The following is a 22,965-nucleotide window of genomic DNA, read 5'->3' on the forward strand; positions in this document are numbered from 1 at the left end:
AAACCTTGGTGGTTTTTCATGTCCTTAATCTGATCTTGCAAGATCTTCTGGAGATTCCTGTTACCTAAAACATCTTCTTCCAGTTGTTTTCTCAACATGAAAATGTTGTTCAGTTCCACTTGCAAGCTATTTATACTGGGAAAAAAGGGATAAATAAATCTCTGAGATTCAATTCAAAACATTTTGGTGTGCATTGGTGTTTTCTCCACCCAGGTTTGCACCAAGAGCCCATTTCCCCTTCCCCATGGCTGGGTTTCATCCCACACTTCCATCATTCTGATGCATAAGCACAAACAAATCCCTGCATAGAAAAAAGAGATTAAATGTTTACATACGCAGCATTTTCCTGCTTTTTTGAGCTGTGCTGCCTAAGTCAGCTTCCCCATGACAGAGCTCTTCTACCAGCCTCTTTCTGAGCAGTTCTTTTTAAGGAAAATCTAAATTACTAACTTCTAAAAAGTATGCCAGAAAAATATCATTATCACATAATGCTGATGGCTTTGTGTATTCCATTATGCGGTGACCATGGAAACTTTGTTCCCTTGCCACACAGCTACAGCAGATAATCTAATGCTGCACTTAGGAAAAATATCAAAAGACCTTGTTTCATTGAAAATAGGACCCAGACACAACTAAGTGTTTTATTTCTTCATTTATCTACAGTCTGTAAAAAGATCATTTGAGTTCTAAATTGTCTCAATTGTATCAATTACCACAATGGGGCATAAATGTCCCAACTTAAAATTTATCATTTGTTGAGGTGAATTAATTTTTTAAGCAATTTTGCTACTGAAGCTCTTCAGCATCAGCTGCCCCCCTCAGGCCCCAGAATCAGCTGTCCCTTGCTACATCTTCCCCCCTGAACACCCTTCAACTACCTCAACAAGGCAGTTCTGATCAATCTGCAAAAAGATTTAAGTGCTGAAAATAAACCAACCTGAAATTGCAATAAAATGAAATAAATTTGATTAAATAAAATATAAATAAGAGGGTGTTACTGAACTCTTCGTGTTATTTATTTTCATGTTTACTTCACTTAGCATTTTAAGATAAATGAAGCTGCTGCAGAATTTCCAAGCCACTGCACTAAATGCCAGAGAATTCAGGGATCTTTAAAAAAATTTGAATCCACCTGATGGGAGACTCTACAGGAACACAGAGCACATCATACTTGCATGAGAATAACAGAGTATTGCAGATGCACATTAATTAAAAGGCTACCTGTATGAAAAGCCTCTCATTCTGCCTCCTGACAAGTGTGCTGTTGTCAGGGGTTCCAGCACAAGAAAATACTGCTTTATCCAATTCTTCCTCATACAAGAGCTTCTTTGAAGAGAGAGCTCTCTTAAATGCTCAGCAAAAAAAGATTAAGAGTAAAACCAAACCAACACATGACTAGAAGCCAAGTAAGCACATTTTCTCCTTTTCCTGAGTTAAAGATTTTATAAGAACAAGCACTGATTCCTCTCTTGGAGAGAGAATGAATAACTTGGTCCTGACATCCAGTAGCTCATTTTGAAAAATAACCACCCAGGTTGCTTAAAATAAATAATGCCTAAAAGAAGATGTCAGGAAGAAAACAGATGTTTGCCCAAGATCCATGTCACTGCTGATGGCAATTAAACCCAGCTTCCTCATCTGTGGATCTGCAGGACTTGTTTACCCATTCCCCAGAAGTTTGGGATTCTAGTGTTGATGAAGTTTCCAGCACATTTCAGCCCTCAAAACTGGGAGATGGAGGAACAAGAGCAGCTCCAAACCCTAGCTCATTGTGCATCCTCTGCTATTGTGGCACAACAGGCACTGGCTGCTCCATCATTCCAAAATTCCTCATCAGGGAAACAGGACTAATGATCCTGATCCTACAGAAGCTGAGTGCAAAAGCCCAGTGATCACCCCTGCAGTCTGAGTTCCCTTATTTGAAAGGCATTCTAAGACAATCCAGTTTCAGAGGCTCACTGCTTTGTTGTCATTGCTGTACAGAAGGTGGAGCCTCTCCTTGACCACAGGAGTCACTGCCAGGTGCCACTCTTCACTTGAAATCAGAATAATCTCCATAATCTCACTGCTAGCATTATTTTTCATAAGTATTTTTTCTAGTAGCTAAAGCAGGTCCTGAGCTGTGGCCAAGCACAGGCTGGCATTGCTGCTAAGTGCTTAACTCACACACAGATCTCATCTACTCTAATGCTACTTCTCTTTATGCTTTCCAAACTACAGTGGTCTATAAACCAATTGCAAAATATAAATAAACATTCCTCCAAAGCTGGCAGGTGTAAGCCATTGCTTTCAGGAGCTGGCTCTCAAATGCTTTAAATACTTCATTAAGAAATTTGCAATTATAACAGTAAATTTTTTTATAAAACATTTAAATTTCATTTGTCTACAGACTAAGAATTTTCTTTATCATAACATCTCTTCCTCAGCTGCCAAGCAATAACAGGATACAGAGTAGGCTGCAGATTTCTTTCCAAATTGTTGTGTTCCTTGATTTTAAAAGGTTAAAAACCACTTGCTCCTGCCACCCTTTTCAATGCTTTACACTGAAAGTGTACTATGCAAACTTCAATTATTCTGTTTTGTTTAACCTTCTCCCTAATCTTGCATATTTATATTTTCATCAAAATTCTCAAAGTGTCACTTTTAAGATAAGCATTATCTGTACTTTAGGAGTAAACAATGGCAAATTGTCCAGTGCCCAAAAGTTCACTGCAATTTGGTTTTATTCCTATATGCCAAAACACAAGAGCTAAGTATGGAAAATCCAGCTCCTTACTTTGGTACCTAAATGGAAACAGAGCTCATTTGAGATTCCAATCTAAAAAGAAATATTTGCAGAAACATTTAAGTAATTTAGATAATAGAAACTCACTCATATAAATATTTCTCTTTAGAAACTACTACAGAGAGTTCATAAACAACTGCCCAGAACAAACTAATCTCCAGTAAAGCTGCACAATTTTTTTTCACAACTTCTGACTGTTGTCCTTTGAGTTCAGATTATCCCCCAAAACAGAAGCACTTACCTATCTGACTCCTTGAAGGTCTTCACTAGGGTAGAATAAATATTCTGTTCTTTCCTTAAAGCAAGGATCAGCTTCTCATATTCAGCTTCTTTATTTTCCTAAATTAAAAGAAGAATATACTGCACTTACAACGTAATTTTTAAGTTTCATGCCTATGCTCACGTGTCCTGAAGCATTTGTGAAAAAGCTGAAATCTCAGTTTTGTGAACAGGATCAACAAAACCCAACATGGATGTGAGAACTGTCCTTAAATTCAGTTCTTATTGAAGGAGGTAAAAGCTGTTTCACCTTCCAGGAGTGAATCACACACCTGAGCAGTGCTTCAGCACTTTTCTCACAGCCTCAGAAGCTTCTCCCATCCCCAATGAAAGCATCCTCATTCCCAAAGCTCCAACAACCAGGAATAACCTGGCAGGCAGCTGTTCCAGAGGAGGGGAAGGGACAGCAAACAAGCCAAAGCTCCAAGCACACATTTTACAACCAGTTCTCTTTGTGTTCTGGATAAAATTGGCTTTTTGGGGGTGAGGAGATCCAGCAAGTTCTGTTTCATCTCTGAACAAGAAGGACTATATTGAGTTCCACATAAAGGATGAACATATCAGACACTCCACAACTCAGTTTTCTGCACACTACAAGCTGCTGTTTCACACGTTTGAAGAAAAGAAAATGGTTTTTCTGCAGTCTTGCTCACAGAAAGGATGATATTATTATTATAAGAATAAACACAAACTCTTATGGTACATTCTCAGTAAGGATCCACTAATTTCCCCAGACTTTTTTCACTCCAAAACAACCAGTCACTTTTTCAGCAGGAAGCAAAAAATGCAGCTATTTAATGGAGTATTTTCTAGCACTTACTATGTTAAAGTATCTACGATATCAGTCATTTCCAAAGAGAAAATGACTGGAATAGTGTGGCAAATTTAGATGTATTAATATCAGGCACAAATTCTGCCCCTGTTAAAGAATTTTTGGTTCTCTCAGTTTTCTATTTTAACTGAAAACTGAAAGGAGGAACAAAAAAGGTGCCACAGCTAAGGGAGAACTTGAGCTAAGGGAACTCTTAAGAGATACTAAATCATTAGTGAACAGATCATTAACAAGGAAGAAACCTACACCCAGGAGTTTTAAGCAGCTGTTATTATTCCAACTGCAATTCCTAAGGAGGAAATTGGAAGCAAAAAAAATTCAGCTACAACAGAATCTCGTTAATTCACCCTAAAGATGCAAAGACTGCTAATTTGAACAATTCAGTGTTCTGCAAAGTAAACAGCACAAAAGCAAGGACAACCGGTGTTTACTTTTAATTATTTACACCCGTACTTCACAATATGCCAGCAAATATGTTAAATAATACTTTGCAAGTGTAATCAAGCTGTGATCAGATGATTCCAGTTAAGGTAACCTGCCTGGCAGGTCCTGCTGCAGCTTCTACCACTGATGCTCCAGTGTCTCTGAAGTGGCCTTGCCTTTGGACACGTGTTCCATGTCCAGCTGCCATCTAAAGGCTGCATCTAAGAGACATTTCCAGGTTCTACTGCAATTTAGACATTAAATACTATTCTGCATCAAAGTGCAAAATCCTGAGCTTCACATCAAATTTATTATCTAGATGAGCAGTGGAGGAGCTCCCAGCAAAGCTGCTGACTGAGCATGGAGAAACACAAAAACAGATGGAGGTGGGTGATCCAGAGGCCTGTAATAAAATAATCTCATGAAAAAAAATGTTAAAAAGTACATCTTGTAGCCTGAATTAAAGAGTCTTATCAATGTGCTGGAATCTCAGCCTTTCCAGAACAGTCATTAAACATGAAATACATGGCTTGTAATGTAAGTTGGAAAAGTGTGATCACAAATGACTGACCAATGACGTAGAAAGCAATAGGAAAAAATGAATCCTTTCACTTAATTTAGTTGTTTCACAGTCTGTTAAAAGTTCTAGTGAACTGCTCCATATGTCTGACACAAACCTTGCAATTATTACTGAAGACACTACACAACTCTCTCCTAATTAAAGCTCTTTCTGAAGCCCTGGCAGAGCAATGTCATTGTGCAGAGTTAGGGAGCACAAATGAGGGAAGGAATTTCACCCACGGCTCGGGGTCTATGGCTGCTGCATGAACAAAGCAATGCCACACACAAAACCCGTTCCACTCCCCTGTTTCTTTTAGGATTCACATGTTGAGCTCTCCATTTGTACCAAAATCTCGGTAAGCTCGTGAAATCCTCCCAACTCTTTCTGCGTAACAGCAGACACGAGCTGTTTCTTAATTCCAAATGTCGCAGCCTATACACAAATTACTAAATTCTAAATTCAACTACCTAGGTAAAGGTTAGCAAAATCATGAGGAAGTATTCCTGATTTTTTCAGAATCTCTCATGAATAATAAGGATGAGAAGATGCAGCAAGAACATCCTTTTTTTTTGTACATTATTACTGTCATTTCTAAATAACGTGTAGGAGTGAATTATTTCAATCAAGTCCCCGACGGTACACAAAACATAAGGCAGCTCTGTAACTTAAATAGACTGTAATGCTGTGGGAGTTAATGAAACATTAAACCTCTTGACACATGGTGTGAGGGAAAATGTGTTAGAGGAGATAGCTGCAAGACATCCAGGACCATATTGCAGTGAAAGATTTATATTCCCATGAAAGGAGGCAATCTAATACGTTAAAGTCTATATTTGAGTCTGAAATACTATTGCTAAGCAGCAGTAGTGGAAAACATAACTTATTTTCATTAAAGGTTCCTTAGATTGTAAGCAATGAAAGAAAAAGGTTTATACCTCCACAATAAATAACTTATTGGCAATGTCACAAGAATATCCAGCTGCCTCACTGAATGTTCTCGTGCCTCCAACAACCCCCAGGATCATTTCAAAATCTCTGAAGGTTAAAGGACAAATGACTGAGAGAAGGATATTAGCTATACCTCCTCACTGATCCACGCATGCATCCATCACTAGAATTTCTCCTAACTTCTAAATTCCTTGTCTGTATAACACATTTAATATGAGACTTCAGAGATATCAGAGGCAGAAGTTCCCAGACTCCCCTAATTATCAATGTCCTTGCTCACTCTCTCTAGACCATGACAGTGGCTCAAAAAACCCAGACTCCAAAATTAGAACTTCTAATTTATCTTTCCTGGCCAAGGCACCCAGCAAAGCTTTGGGTGTTGGTTGCTTTAAAATTTATCATTACATTAAAATAAAGTACAAAGATATGCTGAAAGAGAGAAAAGTTCTGTATCTCTCCAATCAATTTCTTCAACTTTAAAAGATCAGTGAGGCTGAAGAAGCCTGGTTTCTATCTCCTCTGGTGGGGAGGATCCAGCTGTGGGTTTGTTGAGAGTCGGTGCAGCACCACAAAGCCACCCAAGAGTGCCAATGAGAGGCAGCCAATGAGAGCAGAGCTCCAGATAATCTGTGTCCAAAAACTGATGATTAATATGCCAGAGTGGGTCCTTACAGGAGACAGGTGACACAGAGGTTGAGCTGAGAGGACAATGGGCTGTGATTAGCTATTGTTCAGTCACTCAGTGCACCAGCAGCACAGAATGGCTGTGATTAGAGGTGGGTCTGGGTGATTACCATTCACTGCTCCTGCCCTGGTTATCCACCTGAACACAGTGAGGGCTACACAGCCAAGTCAGTGTTTGATTTCCATTAATTCCCTCTCATTTGCCATCCCAAGTCCCCTTGTGACAGAAGTTACATGCATGCACTGCAGTTTGTTGTGCAGAAGTGGAATCTCTCCCTGGCCCTTCCCAGACCATTTTCTCTCCTATCTCACATATCCTGGGATAAACCCAGGCAAGCAGGGCTGCAGCTGCTTTTCTCTGGGCTGGTCACACCACCAGGACTGCACACGCTCTTGTCTCTCCCATGGTTCATTATAGTGCCCATCACACCCATCCTCTCACCACCATGCTCAGACTGTGACCCAAAACACTGCACTTAAGGCTCCTTTGCCATTGGCTCCCTTTATTTTGAACCTCCTTGAAAAAGTCTCATTAATGACTGACATATTACTAAAGAAATGAAAAAGCTTTTTCCACCATTACCGTGTACCAGTCTAATTATTTTTACTTTGCCTGATGCTTTTAGAAACCTTGACACACCAGGCTGCAAACAACACAAAAAGAGACAAGAAATGTGCCTTCAAAAACAGCTTATTTGTTCAATAATCTGTACACCATGATGCACTGATGGAGTCAGACAGTGATTCAAAAATCTAATAGTACCTGATTTCTTTATGCTATAATAGAATGGAGGGTAAAAAGAGAAGAAAGTACTGCTAAAACTAAAATTTTGAATTTTGACCTCTCACTTCAAGTACATGTTTTCAATTCATGGCATCAGATAAAATAATGGGCATATATTGCTCATTCTTTTTTAACATTATATATATATCTATATATATATCTATATATATAGAGAGAGAGAGAGAGATAGATATATATAGATATATATATAGATATATATAGATATATATAGATATATATATAAAGTTCTTATTTGCTTTAAGGCAATTTTCTTCTTGTCCTGGACATATTTTCACTCCTACCTGTATTTATCCTCACATTCTATTTATCTCCTGTGGTCACCAGCTCTGTGCAATCTTTCCCTTATCTATCCAAAGTACACAGACTCTTCTCTGCAGAAATGCAGATATCCTCCCACTCAATGAATTATGTCTGCCCTAACCACCAAAAAACCTCTACCTCTTTGTGGAGGAAAAACATCTTTCACGCTTTCTCAAAGTAGGGAATTTAGTGATGCCATATAAATTCATCACAGCACAAGACATGGTGAATGTGTACCAGGTCACAGCTCTGAAGCCAAAGTCAAAATTCTCTTCAATCTGAAGTCAGGTACTTACCTGCAAATGAACACTTATGCAAAACTCACCTCCAGCTCTCTGACTATCTTGATAATTGACTGTTGAGTCTGTGCAGCACATTTCTCCTTTACTAAGCCCTCATTTTTCAGTTCAAGTTCTTCATTAGCTCTTAGAAGGTTCTTGCACTTATTCTGGAGCTCCTCCAGTTCTGCATCCTTTTCTTTGACTGTTCCATCAAGCCTCTAACAAAAGAAGACGGGCAGTTTTACATTATTTACTCTAATTTTAAACTGCAAAATACAAAACCTAACAAAATTCAGGAGAATATCCAAGGATGACCTGAACATGTTCTACACCTTGCAAAAAGAGCTCAATTTAAGACACCAGAAGATACACAGAAGCTTTCCCACCTATGAAACCTTTTCAGTATTAAAAAATGAAGTCAAGGCATGCATCTTTGTCTCCAAAGCAACCTTAACTCTGACTGCACTGCTGGTGAATACCATCACTACTTTTTTTTACTCTGTGTGAACACTGAGCAGGGGCCTGTTCCCATTCCCAGAAAAGAAGATAAAACATTTCACTACTTGTACCCATTCCTCAGCTTCCACTTTCTGCACAATAAACTGAAAATCATGAGCACTTCAGAGCTTTTACAACAGTGACAATCCTACATAAGTATTAGTAAAGCTTTCTCCCCCCTCTGTCCACACGCTTCACAAAATCCTAACAAGAAATCCTGGTGAATGCCACACACTCTGTAATTACAGGTCTGTTCTGCAAATACAGTATTATGAGAAGTGAAGGATTATCATCAAAATCAACAATAACTCCAAATACAAACGTGATTTTGTAATAATTCTCCATACAAAATCAAATGATAACGTTCCATTTTTGATTTCAGAGTAAGTCTACCTACCTTAAGCAGCAGATCCTTGTGATTGACACTGTCTGTCAGCTGCCTTATAACAAGTTCTTGGCTCTGCAGCTTCTGATTGCTTTCACTCAAAAGGATATTGTAATGGTGTTCAACTGCTTTTTCTTTCTCAGTCATTTCACCATGTAATTTCTCTAGTTGATTTCTAAGGTCCTACAAAACAAATGAAACTGAATATGCAGCAAATCAATTTTAAAGAAAGTTTAAGACTAGCAACCCACACTATCACTGAAGAACGTACTGAAGCTGCTTTCTCTTGGCATCAATGAATACAATTAAAGAAAGAACAACTTTCAGATAAGATGTCAGTATTTTCTTCCAAAAATCTAGGTTGTTGTTTAAATGCTTTTCATACAGAATGGCTGGACTCCAAGGCTGTTTGGAATATTATGCACATAGAAGTTGTCAAAATGAACATTCACTTCTGAGTCAATTTACTCCCTGGCTAGAAATAGGAAAAAATTGCTTACAGGTGATTCAGTTTGTCATTTGCCTTTTTTCTCATCACACCAGAAAAACTGTTGCACACTGGTTACTTTGGAATCAAACAAAGGTCAGAAATGTTAAAACCTTTTTTTTTTTTGACAAGAACACAAACTTCAAATGACCAATCAGGTCAGCCTCACGATCAGAAGGGATGAACAGAACTTGATCTTGACTCTGGCTCTGTAAATTACTTCCTGCAGCTCCAAGATTAGCTGCACTGCCTCCACATCTTAGCTTCCCATCAGAGAGATGTGTGCTCCCTGTCCATTCTACTCCTAAACCAATTTCTTTCAGCAGCTTCTACACTGCAGCAATTCCCAAGGACTCTGAGATCTGTTAGACCCAACATGGAATGTTGCCATGGAAGAGCAGCAGCTCCTGGGCTGCACCACAGCCACAGCTCTCCTCTGCAACCCAACAGATCCTGCCCTGCTCCAGCTGAAAATCCACCTCTAAAACACAGTTCTCTGTAGGGCTTCAAAATCTGCCCCCCTGACAAAGCCTTTGGTTCTGAGAAATAACACCAAACAATTCCTATTCCTTTCATTCTGCTAGGAACAGGACAATCACTACTTCTGTGTGAATATATGAGATTATTAGCATGGAATTTATAGTCAGCTCACAGTTAAGAGTGGAAAATATTTAAGAGCACAAGGCAGTAGAAAAATTTCCAATGTGGCTTCTCTGTCCTTCCACCTTCTCTCCCACCACCCCTTGTTCTGTGTCACTCCCAACATTTTTGCTGCTTTGTTGGGAAGTTTCAACACTGTCAGCTGAAGGGGGCAAAGCTTGCATAGACACCAGGCTTATCTTATAAACTTCCCCTCCACCTCTACTGCACAAATTGTGTGGAAAAAAGAGAGGTAAAAACTTGTAACACAGGAGCTGTTGCCTAAAATTAAACAATTAAAACTTACAGGAGACTTTACACTATCTAAACTTTTGTTCAAACCCAAAGAACCAGGTAACACAGCCTACATCTTCAAATAAATGTTTTCTAATTATTCCCCAAAAGGACCCATTTGTGAAGTAGCATAAGCCCTTTAAATAATTTGCACATATGGTAATCACTTATAAATTTTACTTTTACCTCCACTGGGATTCAAAATGTAATAGTTGTTTCTTATTCTAAGTCCAAAGAAATAGCACTAGTGACATTTTAATTGCAGTCTCTTTACAAACTGTTTTATGTCCTTTTCTTGACTTAATTACCTTGCTTCATGCAGGTTCACAGCAAATCCTTAACATCACTTTATTACTTCAGTCTTTTATTTCTGTTTATTTTGCACATTAAATGCAAAATATCATTTACAAAGCCTTTTGGTTTACTTTCTTCATTTAGTTCCATCCCCAGGATCCAGCTAAGAAACACCTAACAGCTCCCAAAACCCCCTCAAATGTTATTCAAAGAAAGACTCCGCCCCGACCTTCAGTTCTAGAACTATTTTTTTTCAGGAGCAAAAGAACTACTTGCTTGACTGAGAAAACTGAAGAACAGCAGAATCATGTCCAAGTTTTGTCTAGATACCCAAACTCTCCAATATGTTCCTGTTTTTCCCTGACTGCTGCCTATAAATACAAACTGCAGTGGGAAGTAGTGCAAGCTCTGATAATTGCAAAGGCTTTTGGCTCCAAGTTGTGCAGCTCTTCAAGTGGGTCAGGTTAAGCCTATTCCCACACAGCACTGGAATTGGAAGCAAAGGATCAACAGCAGTGTTATCACATTCCCTGTGCTGCAAAGGTCACTCCTTGGCTTTTTTTTAATGTTATTTTTATACTATCACATTACTGAGAGGCTTTAACTGATAGGTCACCTGTAATTAAATTTCAGAGGGCTTTTCATCTGGCCTGCAACTTTGAGTGACCAACACTGTGACTTCCTCATGAAAACCATGAGCAGCTTAAAGATGACAGATGTGCAGAGTTAGAAAGATGCTGCTGGAACAACTGTACTGCACCTGTTATCTCAGTCCTCCTGGTGCACAGCACCTGCCAAGTGCAGAAACCAGGTTCCTGCCTTAAAACAGCAAAACTGTAATGGCCAGGTTTATGGAAAGAGCTGGGCTGACAAGGGATGCAATTGTGGAAAAAGTAAAACAGCCCATGTGAGATTTGCAATTTGCACATGACTTTGCCTCTACTATTTCTGCCCCCAGAACTCTCTGAATCCTTCCCAAGGCAAGCTAAAGGTGAGACTGAAAATTACCTTCTTTGCATGAGCTGGAATTCTGTAACACACCAAACTATCCATCACTGTAGCAGGTTGCTTGAACTCATTGACCACTCAAATTGTCTGGGAGAAAATCTATTGGTTTCTATACATTGACTTGCAAGGGTAATATAGTACCTACAGCTCTCAGAGCATAAACTTTGCAATTCTCTCTGCCAACCTTTTCCCCAAGAGACTTTCCTATGATTAATGATAGCTGAACTAAGAAAAATTAACGTGGAGCACTGTAATATAGAAGACTGGAGCAGATGCCTCCCCCTCCTTGTCAGATGAAAACCAGTTTGGTGAATAATTAAGTTGTGAAGCTCCAAAACCTTCCTCTCAGGCTAAACTACAGGTAGGAAGACTAAATAATAAATTCTGCCTAATGAGTTATTCTGCATTTCCCCAACCAACTGATCAAATATGAATATCTAGTAAATACATGTTAATTCTGCATTTAGGCCTGGAGAGAGAATGGGTATGTGAAGTGTTTAATCATGTAAATGTGAACAAACTTCTCAAGGAAGAAGCACTCCATCCCTATTACAGGCACAGTAACATGATAGCCATGAACAACATCAAGGACAAGATGTTTATTCCTCACCAAGAGTATGTAAAAATAAAACTCTAAAGTTTCTTGTTCAAAGAGCTTTAAGTGATGTTTAATAGCATCTTGACAGTGATGCTTAACGACATCTTTTGGAATGTACAGAACTCAAACAGCTTTTAAAAGCTCTTTCAGATACCTTTTAATGTTGCCCACCCTAAGGCAGGAGCATGGTTCAATAACACCTAAACCCACTAATCCAGGAAACTCCTAATCCTGGGCAAAGGCTATGAACTGGATGATCAGCTCACGTGTAACAATCTTGTTTGATTTAGTTTCACCTTCTTCCCTTCCAGGACAGTAATGCCCAATTCATGCCCAGGCAAACTGGATTTATAGTAGGCCAAAAAATACATTTTAGGGAGGTTGTTTTTTGGGGTGTTTGGGGTTTTTTTTTAATGAATATATGGAAAAGTTAGCATTACACCAATTACAGTATATGGAAAGTCACTGCAAATTTCCCTGTGAATGAGTGAAGAGCTAGGGCAGCAATTCATTACAGATATCGAGGGCATTTACTACAGTTTATACACTTTTTTGCTAACTTTATTCTAACAAAATAGAAATATTGATAAATAGGCATCTTGGAGCATAAATAGAACTGAGTTTTTAAGGCTGTCTCATAAAAAGTTTGCAGCAGATCACCGAAGCAGTTTCCTATTTGTCAGAGAGCAAAATCTCACAGCATATTGTCTAACTCCCACATATCTACTACTTAATGGGCAACACTTCACAGGCAATGTGGCTCTATCCAATGTACTTGCAGCTCTGAAATTGAAGCAGCTGTTCTGCAAGGAGTAGGAAATAGGTTAGGGATATAATTTTTATAAGACTGCTCATCTTTTGGCAGGAATGCTTTTTCCCAAGGAGCTCATCATTTACATGAAAAACTTGGACATAATGGAGTCAAATAGGGCTTCTGTAATCCAGCTAACTTCAAATCCTTGGCAACTCCCTACTCAGTCCTATTTTTCCTGTCTTTCCTCTACAGTTATATTCTAGCTGCCCTGAAAGATGAAAAAAAAATCTGAATAGAGCAGACAGTTAAATATAAAATACTTCAAATCAATAAATGTTCTTTGTGGCTGTTCACTGACAGCAGCGATCTGTTCTCACTCTCCTTAACCTCAACACCCTGAAGAAATCTCAAAGCACACCAAAGATAGAGATTTTGTGACGGCAGCCAAACCACAGTTGACAATCAAACAAAAATGCGTTAAATTTGGAGTAGGAGGGGGGAGAGGAACTTAATTTATTTGTAGGTAAAGAGACCCCTCTGCTGGTTTTAAGGAATAGTGCAAGAGCAGCAATTTCCACGTCTCCCTGCTTTATTAAGGTCCTTATTTAATAATGGAACCAAAACATCTAGTGAATAAAGACATGCTCATTAAATCTTTTATGTAATTCAATATAGCAGGAGACTAATCCCTAACTGAGGAGGATCAGACTCTGGATGCAAGCAGGTCTCTCCTCATTATGCAAATGCTGCCCTCGTGGAAGCAATGGTGGGAAGACTTTAGCAAAATCCACATGACAAAGCATTCAGGTGAGAAGCATTTTGTGTCAAAGCCTCAGCAGAAGGTGCATCCTTTTTTAAAGGAAGAAAAGGAAAAACCTGGTCATTCATTTTGTTGCATCAGCTGTGAGTGCTGGGAGCAGGAAAGTTTATCTGAATGACCACAGCAAGGTAAAAACTCTCAAGAGACCACGAAGCAGCAGAATTAATGAACAGCACCTCATTTTTATGTTAAACTGTGATCAATTAATCCTGTGTTCTGGGTCTTTTACAAGCAGAAGTTATTTAATATACAGCCTTTACAGTGACCCTGCTAAGAGAACAGAGAGCAGGCTGAGGTTTGGCTCCAGGTCACAATTAGAAGAAAGTTTAAGTGAAATTTAAGATAATCTACAGACATGCAACAAGAAAAATATGGCAGAAATGTAAACATATATCATTATGCATGTTCAGATTCTCCCATCAGGAAAACTGGGATTAACAGTAACCATTTACCACTTTTAAAGGTCAAGTTTTTTTTCCCTAGGACCTAACTATCAAAATTATATTTAAAATATTATTCTGTGCAGATTATGTGCCAGAATTTTCCTGAATCTTCATACACAGCATTAAACAGTGCCAGGCATTTCCTTCCCAGAAGTTACTTAAATTAAAAACTCAATTTTGTTAGAAAAGGACTTGTTAAAGCACTGAATTATTTCTAGACTTTAGGAAATAAAGCAAAAACGTGATAATAACATTAATGGTTTTGTCACTTCTGCTCTTCTGCAGTTGTGCTTCATCCAGCTCCTTCTCCATTTTCTCTCTTTCCAGATTCAGATCACTCAGCTCTTGACCAGTAACTTTAATTATCCTCTGTAGCCTGCGATTCTCAGCGTCCTTTGTGAGGTTCTCTGAGCGCAGCTCTGCCAGCAGGGTCTCCTTTTCCATCAGCAGAGCCTGATAATCTGCAGCCCCCTGAAACACAAAACAACATTCAGGCTCCAGAAGGGGATTCTGTAGAGCCTTTACTCTTTACTTTTTTGGGAGTCTTTAGTCCCACTGCCATAATCCAGCCCCTCCTGCCCAGTGTTTCAGAACTGGGGTGCAAGGAAACAGTGAAATGACAAAACAAGGAAAGTGTAACAATTTTTAGTGACGTAACACTACTTTACTGACTTAACAAAACTTTCCATGACATCCAGTGCAGGCCAAGGAAGTCTGAGGTAGCAAAGAATGAGAGAAAGATTGATGTGCAAAGGAGTCCACAGTGCAAACAAGGTCATGGCAGGATTGTTGATTCACAAAGCTATAATTACATTAAACTTTACTTTTAAAGAGTTTTAATCTGGGCTAGGGCTGGAAGTTACTGAGTCTTTCATGGAATCACAGAATTAAGGTTGGAAAAGACCTTTAAGATGCAGTCCAGCTGCCAACCCAGCCCCAGCACCGTGTTCACCACCAACCCATATCCTCAAGTGCCACAGCTGCACGCTTTTGGAACACTTCCAGGGATGGTGACTCCACCTTTCCCCTTGGCACAGGCCCTGGAGCTGAGAGCAGAGGTGTCAGGAGCTCTGCAGCACCATTTACTCACAGAGAACTGCCTTCAACTCAAGGCTGTGGCTAAGGAGCAGAGTCCTGAGGAGAAGGACTTGCTCGGCACTCTGGACTCTGTGGACAGGAGGAATCAGTTGAACACTTTTTCAATTTAGAACTTTTAAAAAGTCTCAGAAATCATTAAGTCCCTTTTCTGCTTCACACACACACACAAAAAGCATTACTAAATCAAATTTTCACAAATAACGTTCCACTGTTTTATAAATAGTGGTTTCACATTTATTATATAAATAAATCCAAGCAGGTGTCTCACACCCAGTTCAACTCTGCTAATAGGAAGCCTCTGCTGGCTCCATACTTTTGGAAAAAAAAAACAAACCTCAAGATAACCTCAGCCCCCCAAGGAACTTTTGTCTTTATTTTTAACTTATTCTGATATTAAATGTTTCTCTCTTAAATATTCTTAGTTGGTTTAGATTCAAAAAAACCCAAAAAACAAGAAGGAGAAACAAGGTAAGTTATGTGACATTTTAACATTCTATTTTTCAAATAATTTGATTTGGGACATTTTTTTCAAAGTAAGTAAAAATTAATAATTTTCAAACAACATTTTAAACTAATTTCCATTCCTCTACTTTCAATAGCAAGTACTGTCTGTTGTAAGGAATTAGAGAAGGGAGGAGCAGGAATGAGGGAAATCACAACAAATTGCTTGTTCTTACCTTGAATTTTTGGACATGTGCCTTGTGAGTTGCCTCTCTTGCCTTAGCCAACGAAGCATTTAACTCTTCAATTTCAGAACCCAGCTCCTCATTCTTTAAATAAAGTAAAATGAAAACAATATAGGAAGAGTTATTTCCAAGGGATGGTGATGCAGTAATTTCTACCCCATATCATTAAACATTCATCCAACTACACAAAACACTTTCAAGAACACCAAATGCATCACAGTAAATCTTATATAAAGAAATTCTTGCTCTTATACACTCACTAGACTGCCTATCACTCAACTGAAGCATTCCCCACTCTTCCACACAATCTGAATTTCAGCTGATGTTGACCTCTCTCATTTTAGCTGCCTTTGACAGCTCCACTTACTCAACAACATAAAATACACCTCGGATCTTCTAAGTGGTGCTCAGAGCTGATAAAAATCAGTATGCAACTGAAAACATTTTTCTTTCAAGATCTTAAGGGAAGAAGATATTTAACTGATACTTTTTCCTCTCTCCTCCAGTCCAAGAGCCCAAACTGCAGACAAGCAGAGCTGCTTAGAGAGGTGACAGCAGTGACAGGGACCCACTCTAAGCCTCCTCATGGCTATGGTGAGATCAGACCCTGCCACACACACAACACCTCCCTCCATGGTACTTCAACAAACCAGCAAGCTCACAATCACCCTTACCTCTTTTTCCTTTGCTTTTAAGGCAACAGTTAGTCCTTGGATAGTTTTATCCCTTTTCAAACCATTCTTCTTTTCAACGGCAAGCTCATTTTCTCTCTCTTGTAGCTCTTCTTGGAGTGACTAAATTAGATTATGTGAAAGTTGCATTAACTTCCCACTAAGAGATACTGTAACTGCACATTAATAAGTACATTCCCTCAGAGTTCTTCGAGCTTATTACTCAGATTACCAACATAAAATACAGTCCCCAAAATGAGAGGCAGCATCTTAAAGATGTGCCTGGAATATTGTATAAGGGGGCAGGCCACAAGCATCAGCTTCAATATTTGATGAGTGTGTCTATCAGCTTTACTGAAAATTGCTTCAAAAACAGGAGGGGTCTTCCTGTCATCCTGTATAAAAGAGAATTTAACAGAGGACCTGCTCTGCTTCCCTTGGATTCAAGGTCTCCTGTGCCTAAGGATAACAGAGGGAGCCCAGCACACACTGTAAGGGGTCAAGGAAACAGAAGCAAAACTGGAACTTACCTGAATTTTTTTTTCAAAGGAATTTCTCTCATTTTTAAGCTCCATTCTAAGAGCCTACAAGAACAAAACAGTTGTTATGGTCAGTTCATTCTTAACACAAATACATTCATTAAGCATTAAAGTGAAGCAAAATGAGCTTAAAAACCCTGGACATGAAATTAACCAATCCAAATTAAGAAGGAAAAAAAAAAAGAAAATAGAACAAAAACCCTCAAAATATGGTTTTTCCATGAGACAGAAGAACTGTACTTGCTGAGTTAATAGAGGTACATTTTTATGTGACATTCATCATTGTCAGCAAGATGCTTTTATCAAGAGAGATTTTAATTAGCACATTTCCCTGGGGAGGTTACAGAATTATTTGTTCTAAAAACATAATCATACATAAAACCAGAGTTGTGCAAAGATATTCATCAGATTTTTTTCTCCAGTGCTGCACCCCAAATGATCACTCTGTCCACCTCCTGTGCAATGATTAAAGATGATGCTGTTTTCACCTGGACACACAAATATTCTTGTGAAACCAGGGTGGTTTTTCCTGGCACAGACTGATTTAATTGCAAGACCACCCAGAACTGAAAACTTTTACCACCTCTAATCAATCCAATCATAAAAGATTATTGACATAGGCAAAAAAAGTGTGTCTGTACTGAGCTGAGCAATATTAAGTTCCAAAACAAAAGGGAAGAAAAATTCTCAGATGCCTGACAGCCTCCATAATTAACTTTCTTAATTTTGCCAGTTTTAATTTTGTCTTTGAATAACCAATAGGGAAAAAAAAGAAAAAAAAAGATGACAAGCCTCAGGACCTGTTTCTATATTCCAGCTTTCAGGATCTCTGTCTTCCTATTTAGGAGCCAAGTGAAATAAAAGACTGATTCTTGTACATTTTGTAAGCTAAAGGGTAATTTTTCACTTTATTTCATGGTGTTTTTATGCCTATCTCCCTTACCACAGCTTTTTTTTCAGGCCATAACTGCTGAGACACTTCCCAAGAATGAATTCTCAAGTCACATCCTTAACTTTTATAGAAGTTATGTCATCCAGTGAGGGATCTATTAATATCTAGGATTTCTCTAATATATACTTCTGTAAAGGAATTGCACTGTATCTATTCCACAGGCAGCAAGTCAGTGGGAAACACAACCTCTCACTGAAGGAATGGATAAATAAGGATATTGCCCACCAAGCCACAATATAACCCATGAACAGCAAAAGAACTGGAAAACTGAGGAGGAAATAATATTCTAAAAAATTGACTGATGTCAGTCACAGTGTCATGCACAAAACCTTTCAAATCCTACCCCAGGCATGAGATTTATAAAAACAATTCAGCAGGTAGTTTCCTCACCTCTATCTCACTATCCTTTTCAAGCCTCAAAGCATTGGTAAGTTCTTTGACTTGTTCTGCTGGCAAGTTCCCGTCGGAAGATCCACTTTGAGACTTCTCCTTTTCAAGATGTTGAATTAGAGCTTCTTTACTTTTCAGTGATAGATTCAGTTGCTCTATAAGTCTAAAATCACAAGATTTTAAATATTAATCTTGCACCATTTATCACCAATTCTCCAGCCATTGCAGCAAATCCTGCAGACAACTCTCCTAAGTGAAGATTCAAGACAATACTTACAGAACTTAAGGAAGGACTTTCATAACCCTGAAAAACCTGAAAAAGTGCTGTAACTTTAACACAAGCAAACAGGGTTGAGCTATCTGCAAAGTGCTCATTCTTATTTTCCTCCAATACCACTTCAAACATCAACTTCAATATTTTACTCACACTGTCCTTCACAGCACACACAAAACCCTTATTAATCTATTTCCTTTCTTAGCCCACACACCACATCCTTATGTGCCTTCATCAAGTGTCTCTCAAGTATTCAGTTTCACCTACATTTGTATCTAAGCGGTTCTTATTTCACATAAAACAAAAAAAAAACCATACTAAAAACAAGTCAGGTGGGTACTGTTGTCTTTTGTCAATACACATCTTCACACTTCCAGTATTCCAAGAAAAATAATGACATTTTCTGACAGATCTGAGTGTTACACATGAAAACTTTACAGCACGAGATGCCATCCCTGATTCCTCGTGTTTTGCAACCCGGATTGTAAAAGTATTTCTAACAGTCTTTCTCTTCCCATTAAATTTACCAGCCTGACCTATGAGCTTAGGTTTCACACATCCTGTCCCTTTTAGGCTTTCAGAGAAACTTTTAAAGATGGCTTTGCTCCACAAAGCACTAAACTGGCTGCTGTGCTGCCATTCACTCCATGGATGGCCAAGTAACTCCTCTGTAGCTAAAGGTAGGACCAAACTAATCAGACCCAAACCCGTCCTGACTCTCCACACTTTAACAATAAAGAATTCCAGCAGTTAGAAACATTACTGGCAACAGTTCTGACCTGTCTTTCTCAGCTTCTGTAACCTTGTCCACATCCTTTGCAGGGGCATTCATTATTGAAGCAAGTTTCTGCTCAGCAGCGATCCTCAGAGCTTTCTCCTTCTCTGTCACTGCAAGGGCTTTTTCCACCTCTTCTTGGGCAGCTTGAAGATTCTGAAATTAAAACACACAATCCTGATGCCTCTAAGAACTAAATGCTCATGAATTTTTTTCCACTCTTCTACCCAACATATGTCAGGATGTTTAATTTAGGAACTTTTACCAAGTATTTCAAGCTCTTTGTAAATGCTTCTGAACTCTGTGTCTGCATTTTCAAGATTAATCCACTTTCAGTGGTGCAGAAAGAAGGGAAATTTGTTTCAAAAAAATAAAAAATACCCTAACTCATAGCAGAACTGGAAACAAAAGTGCCCCTATGCTATGGTTTTAGATTTAGCAATTATAACATAGTTTTGTCCCACTGCCCTCCCACTATCATAATAAATAGCTACACTTAAATTAAAGAGGTTAAAGAAGGACTTTTTTGTTCAATAAAATTAATATTCCCAAGCTCACTGTAGCTAATTGGAACTCTTTCCAACATCATTTATAATATTATGCAGGAATTGATAAAGTATGAATCAGACATTTTTCTCTTCAACAGCAAAAGAAATGGAGATAACAGCCAGAGATTTCAGTCAACTTCCTCTGGGTCACCCAACTCACAGAGATGGAGAATGCCAATAAAAAGATACACAAAACAGCTTGCCATATACTACATCAAATTTGTTTTGATCTTCATTTTTCCACTGCAAGCTTCCCCTGCTATGCTTACCCAATTTAGGTTCCTACAAAATAAAAGCCTCCTTGTAGCCTAACAAGTCATTCCCCCCCGCCTTCACATCCAAACTTAAAAGCATCTCTTTTGGGGAGGGACAGGAAAAGCTCTTTCACTATTGAACCTCCCCACTCAACCCCTCTCCTGAAAAGCTGTTTGCCAACATTCACCCGTCAGTCAAGAGCTCTGAAGGAAATTTATCTTTGTTAGCACTCCCTGGATCTATATAATTACATGGTGCTGTGTAAACCTGTGACTAAAACCACACTTCAGTGTTTGAATTCATAAACAGAATAAAATTAATGTCAGAGACCAACACTATCTTTGGGCTACAGAAAATACCCCATCTCCATGACATCAGAAAATCTGCTCTTCCACCTATCAGATCTGGAAAACACCAGCCTGACTGCCTGACTTGGGACAGAGGAAGCAATTTAAGAACTTCTCTACCAATTCAACAGCACAAAGAATGCTTTCAGAAATCCCAGTTCCAGTAAAATGAATAAGTAGTCATACAAATTCCCCTTTCCTCCTCCCTGAAAGAATTCACTTTAAATGGACTTCAATCATCCCTGTGGATCCCTTCCCTTTACACTACAATACCTCTGTAAAGTAACCAAAACTCAACAACAAATACAGGAATAAACTGTCTCAAGCACAGATAGTGAGGAATGAAAAAAGACATGAAAAAAATATAGGTTGACACATTATCAAATCTCAGATAGAAGTACAAAGACAGCAGTGATTCCTTAATATTCCTTCAGCTCTGGTCACTCACCTCTTCCAGAAGGTTAATTCTGCCAGTCAGCATTTCCTCCATCTCTTGCATCTTCTTTTGTGCCTCTTTCCCATGCTGCACTTCAGCATCACCACCCTGAGCCAAGCTTTCAACTGCCTTACTGAAAAACAGACATAAATCCCAGTGCATACCAGTGTGGAAGACATTTCAGTGCCAGTGGCTGATGGATTATGCTCAAGCATTTTCCACTTTCTCTGTACCTGCTTATCACTTTCAGGTTAGATACAAACTACAGATTATGCAGCAATTTGGATGGAGTCCGTGAGTTCCACATACAAGCCTTGGCACAGTGGATAAAGAAGCATTTTAGATGTATAATTAAAAAGTGAAAAATTTCCTTTCTATTTCTAAAGCTTTCAAATAGACTATAAAGCCTTCAGCAGAGCTGTGCTTTCCACAGGAAGCAGCACTGAAGACATGGAACTGCTGAGATGTCTCCATTTGCCTTTTCAGTGTTAACATTTTGTGAGAAAAGAACAGGCAGTGTCTCCTTACTTAATACTTGTTAAGTAAGTGTTGATGATCACTTGTTCATGACTGCCACCTAAATTTTGATTTTGATGCAAGGTTCCCATCAAAGCACAGCAATACCCTTTGGGCAACCTGGAGAGATCAAGCAAAATTCATCTGGTCCTCAGGCAAACAAAGCAAATTCCACTGAAATCGAGGCCCGTGGGGCAATCAACAGCTGCCAGCCTGGATTAGTTTTGAACCAGACATTGTTAAATAAGTGCCCTTTAGACCTTCCAATTCCTAAAGCATTAGGGAAAAAACACATAGAAACAAATCCCAAGTAATGGACATCAATAAATAAAATGGTGCTTACTAGGCCTTGATGAGTAGCTTCTCCCTCTCCTGCAGTTCTCGCTTCAGACTTTCTATCTCAACTTTCAGCTCAATGTTCTGTGACAAAAGAATGAAAATGTCTGCAAAGAACTGGAAGATCACCCACCCCAAAAGTTATTGGCAGTGTGTAGATTACTTTTTGCTTGGAGCAGCAAATATAAAGTGTCACTGGGATAAGAATGGACATTTAGCTGTAAAAGACATATTTTGCAAGGTTCAAACCTTCCAGAAGTATCAATAGCATTAAGGACTATTGCACTCAAGCAATACAAATCCCCTGCACACACACTTAACTGCTCCAGTAGGGAGTACTGCACTTCAGTTTGGGAATTTTTAGGGTTTCCAAGCATATTTTCCTTTAAGCTAGTAAATATTTTCTTTTCTTTTCAAAACCTGATTTTATCAACTACAGAGGTTTTTAGTAATTTTAGAATTATTTTGTTATAGCCTGAGGAAACTTCTAAGGATGTAATTGTACAAAGAACTCTTTGGCCAGGAAGCTGACAAACACCATTTCAACATATCCTCAATTACAAACAAATCACCAGTGGAGAAGACCAGGCAGCAATATTCAGCTGCAACTGTCATCTACCCAAACATTGATTTATGTTCTTAACTACTGAAAAATGCATCAAGAGAGACTCAAGTTTCCATGTCATTATGGAGAAGAGACCTGAGGAAAGCACCTGTTTAGGTCACTTTAACTTAGTTATTACTGAAAAGGAAAAAGTCAGAATAAAACAATCACACCAAAATTTCCAATAACAAAAAGAGACTTAAAAGTCAAGTGTGACAAGCAAACTTTCCACAAAACAAACTCTTCAAAAAGAGACACAGTTCCAGGAAGTGATTCTAAATGCTTACAATTTTGTAGATTTCTTCAGTGGGACCATCAAACTTCTGCTGCATTCGCTCCTCCAGAAAATAAATACGAAGTTTCAGGTTGAAGTTTTCTTTTTTCAGATCAGTGATTTGCTGTGAAAGAAGAAAGACAAT

The 22,965-nt window shown here is 38.7% G+C and overlaps 1 protein-coding gene across 1 annotated transcript in view; it reads right to left on the bottom strand.

Moving 5' to 3' along the window:
- CDK5RAP2 (CDK5 regulatory subunit associated protein 2) overlaps positions 1-22,965 on the bottom strand; it is a 73,371-nt gene that overhangs the window by 41,554 nt on the left and 8,852 nt on the right. Inside the window, exons 4-16 of the mRNA XM_086858733.1 lie at positions 22,834-22,944; positions 21,950-22,026; positions 21,103-21,223; positions 19,509-19,660; positions 18,456-18,618; positions 17,105-17,158; positions 16,578-16,697; positions 15,895-15,987; positions 14,372-14,590; positions 8,795-8,965; positions 7,944-8,117; positions 3,027-3,124; positions 5-135 (exon numbers count right to left, since the gene is read on the bottom strand). Coding sequence (XP_086714859.1) covers positions 5-135; positions 3,027-3,124; positions 7,944-8,117; positions 8,795-8,965; positions 14,372-14,590; positions 15,895-15,987; positions 16,578-16,697; positions 17,105-17,158; positions 18,456-18,618; positions 19,509-19,660; positions 21,103-21,223; positions 21,950-22,026; positions 22,834-22,944 — 1,684 coding nt within the window. The remainder of the gene's footprint in view (positions 1-4; positions 136-3,026; positions 3,125-7,943; positions 8,118-8,794; positions 8,966-14,371; positions 14,591-15,894; positions 15,988-16,577; positions 16,698-17,104; positions 17,159-18,455; positions 18,619-19,508; positions 19,661-21,102; positions 21,224-21,949; positions 22,027-22,833; positions 22,945-22,965) is intronic.

This window comes from Cyanistes caeruleus, chromosome 20, assembly GCF_971803275.1.
Source record: "Cyanistes caeruleus chromosome 20, bCyaCae1.hap1.1, whole genome shotgun sequence".
Taxonomy (NCBI): Eukaryota; Metazoa; Chordata; class Aves; order Passeriformes; family Paridae; genus Cyanistes; species Cyanistes caeruleus.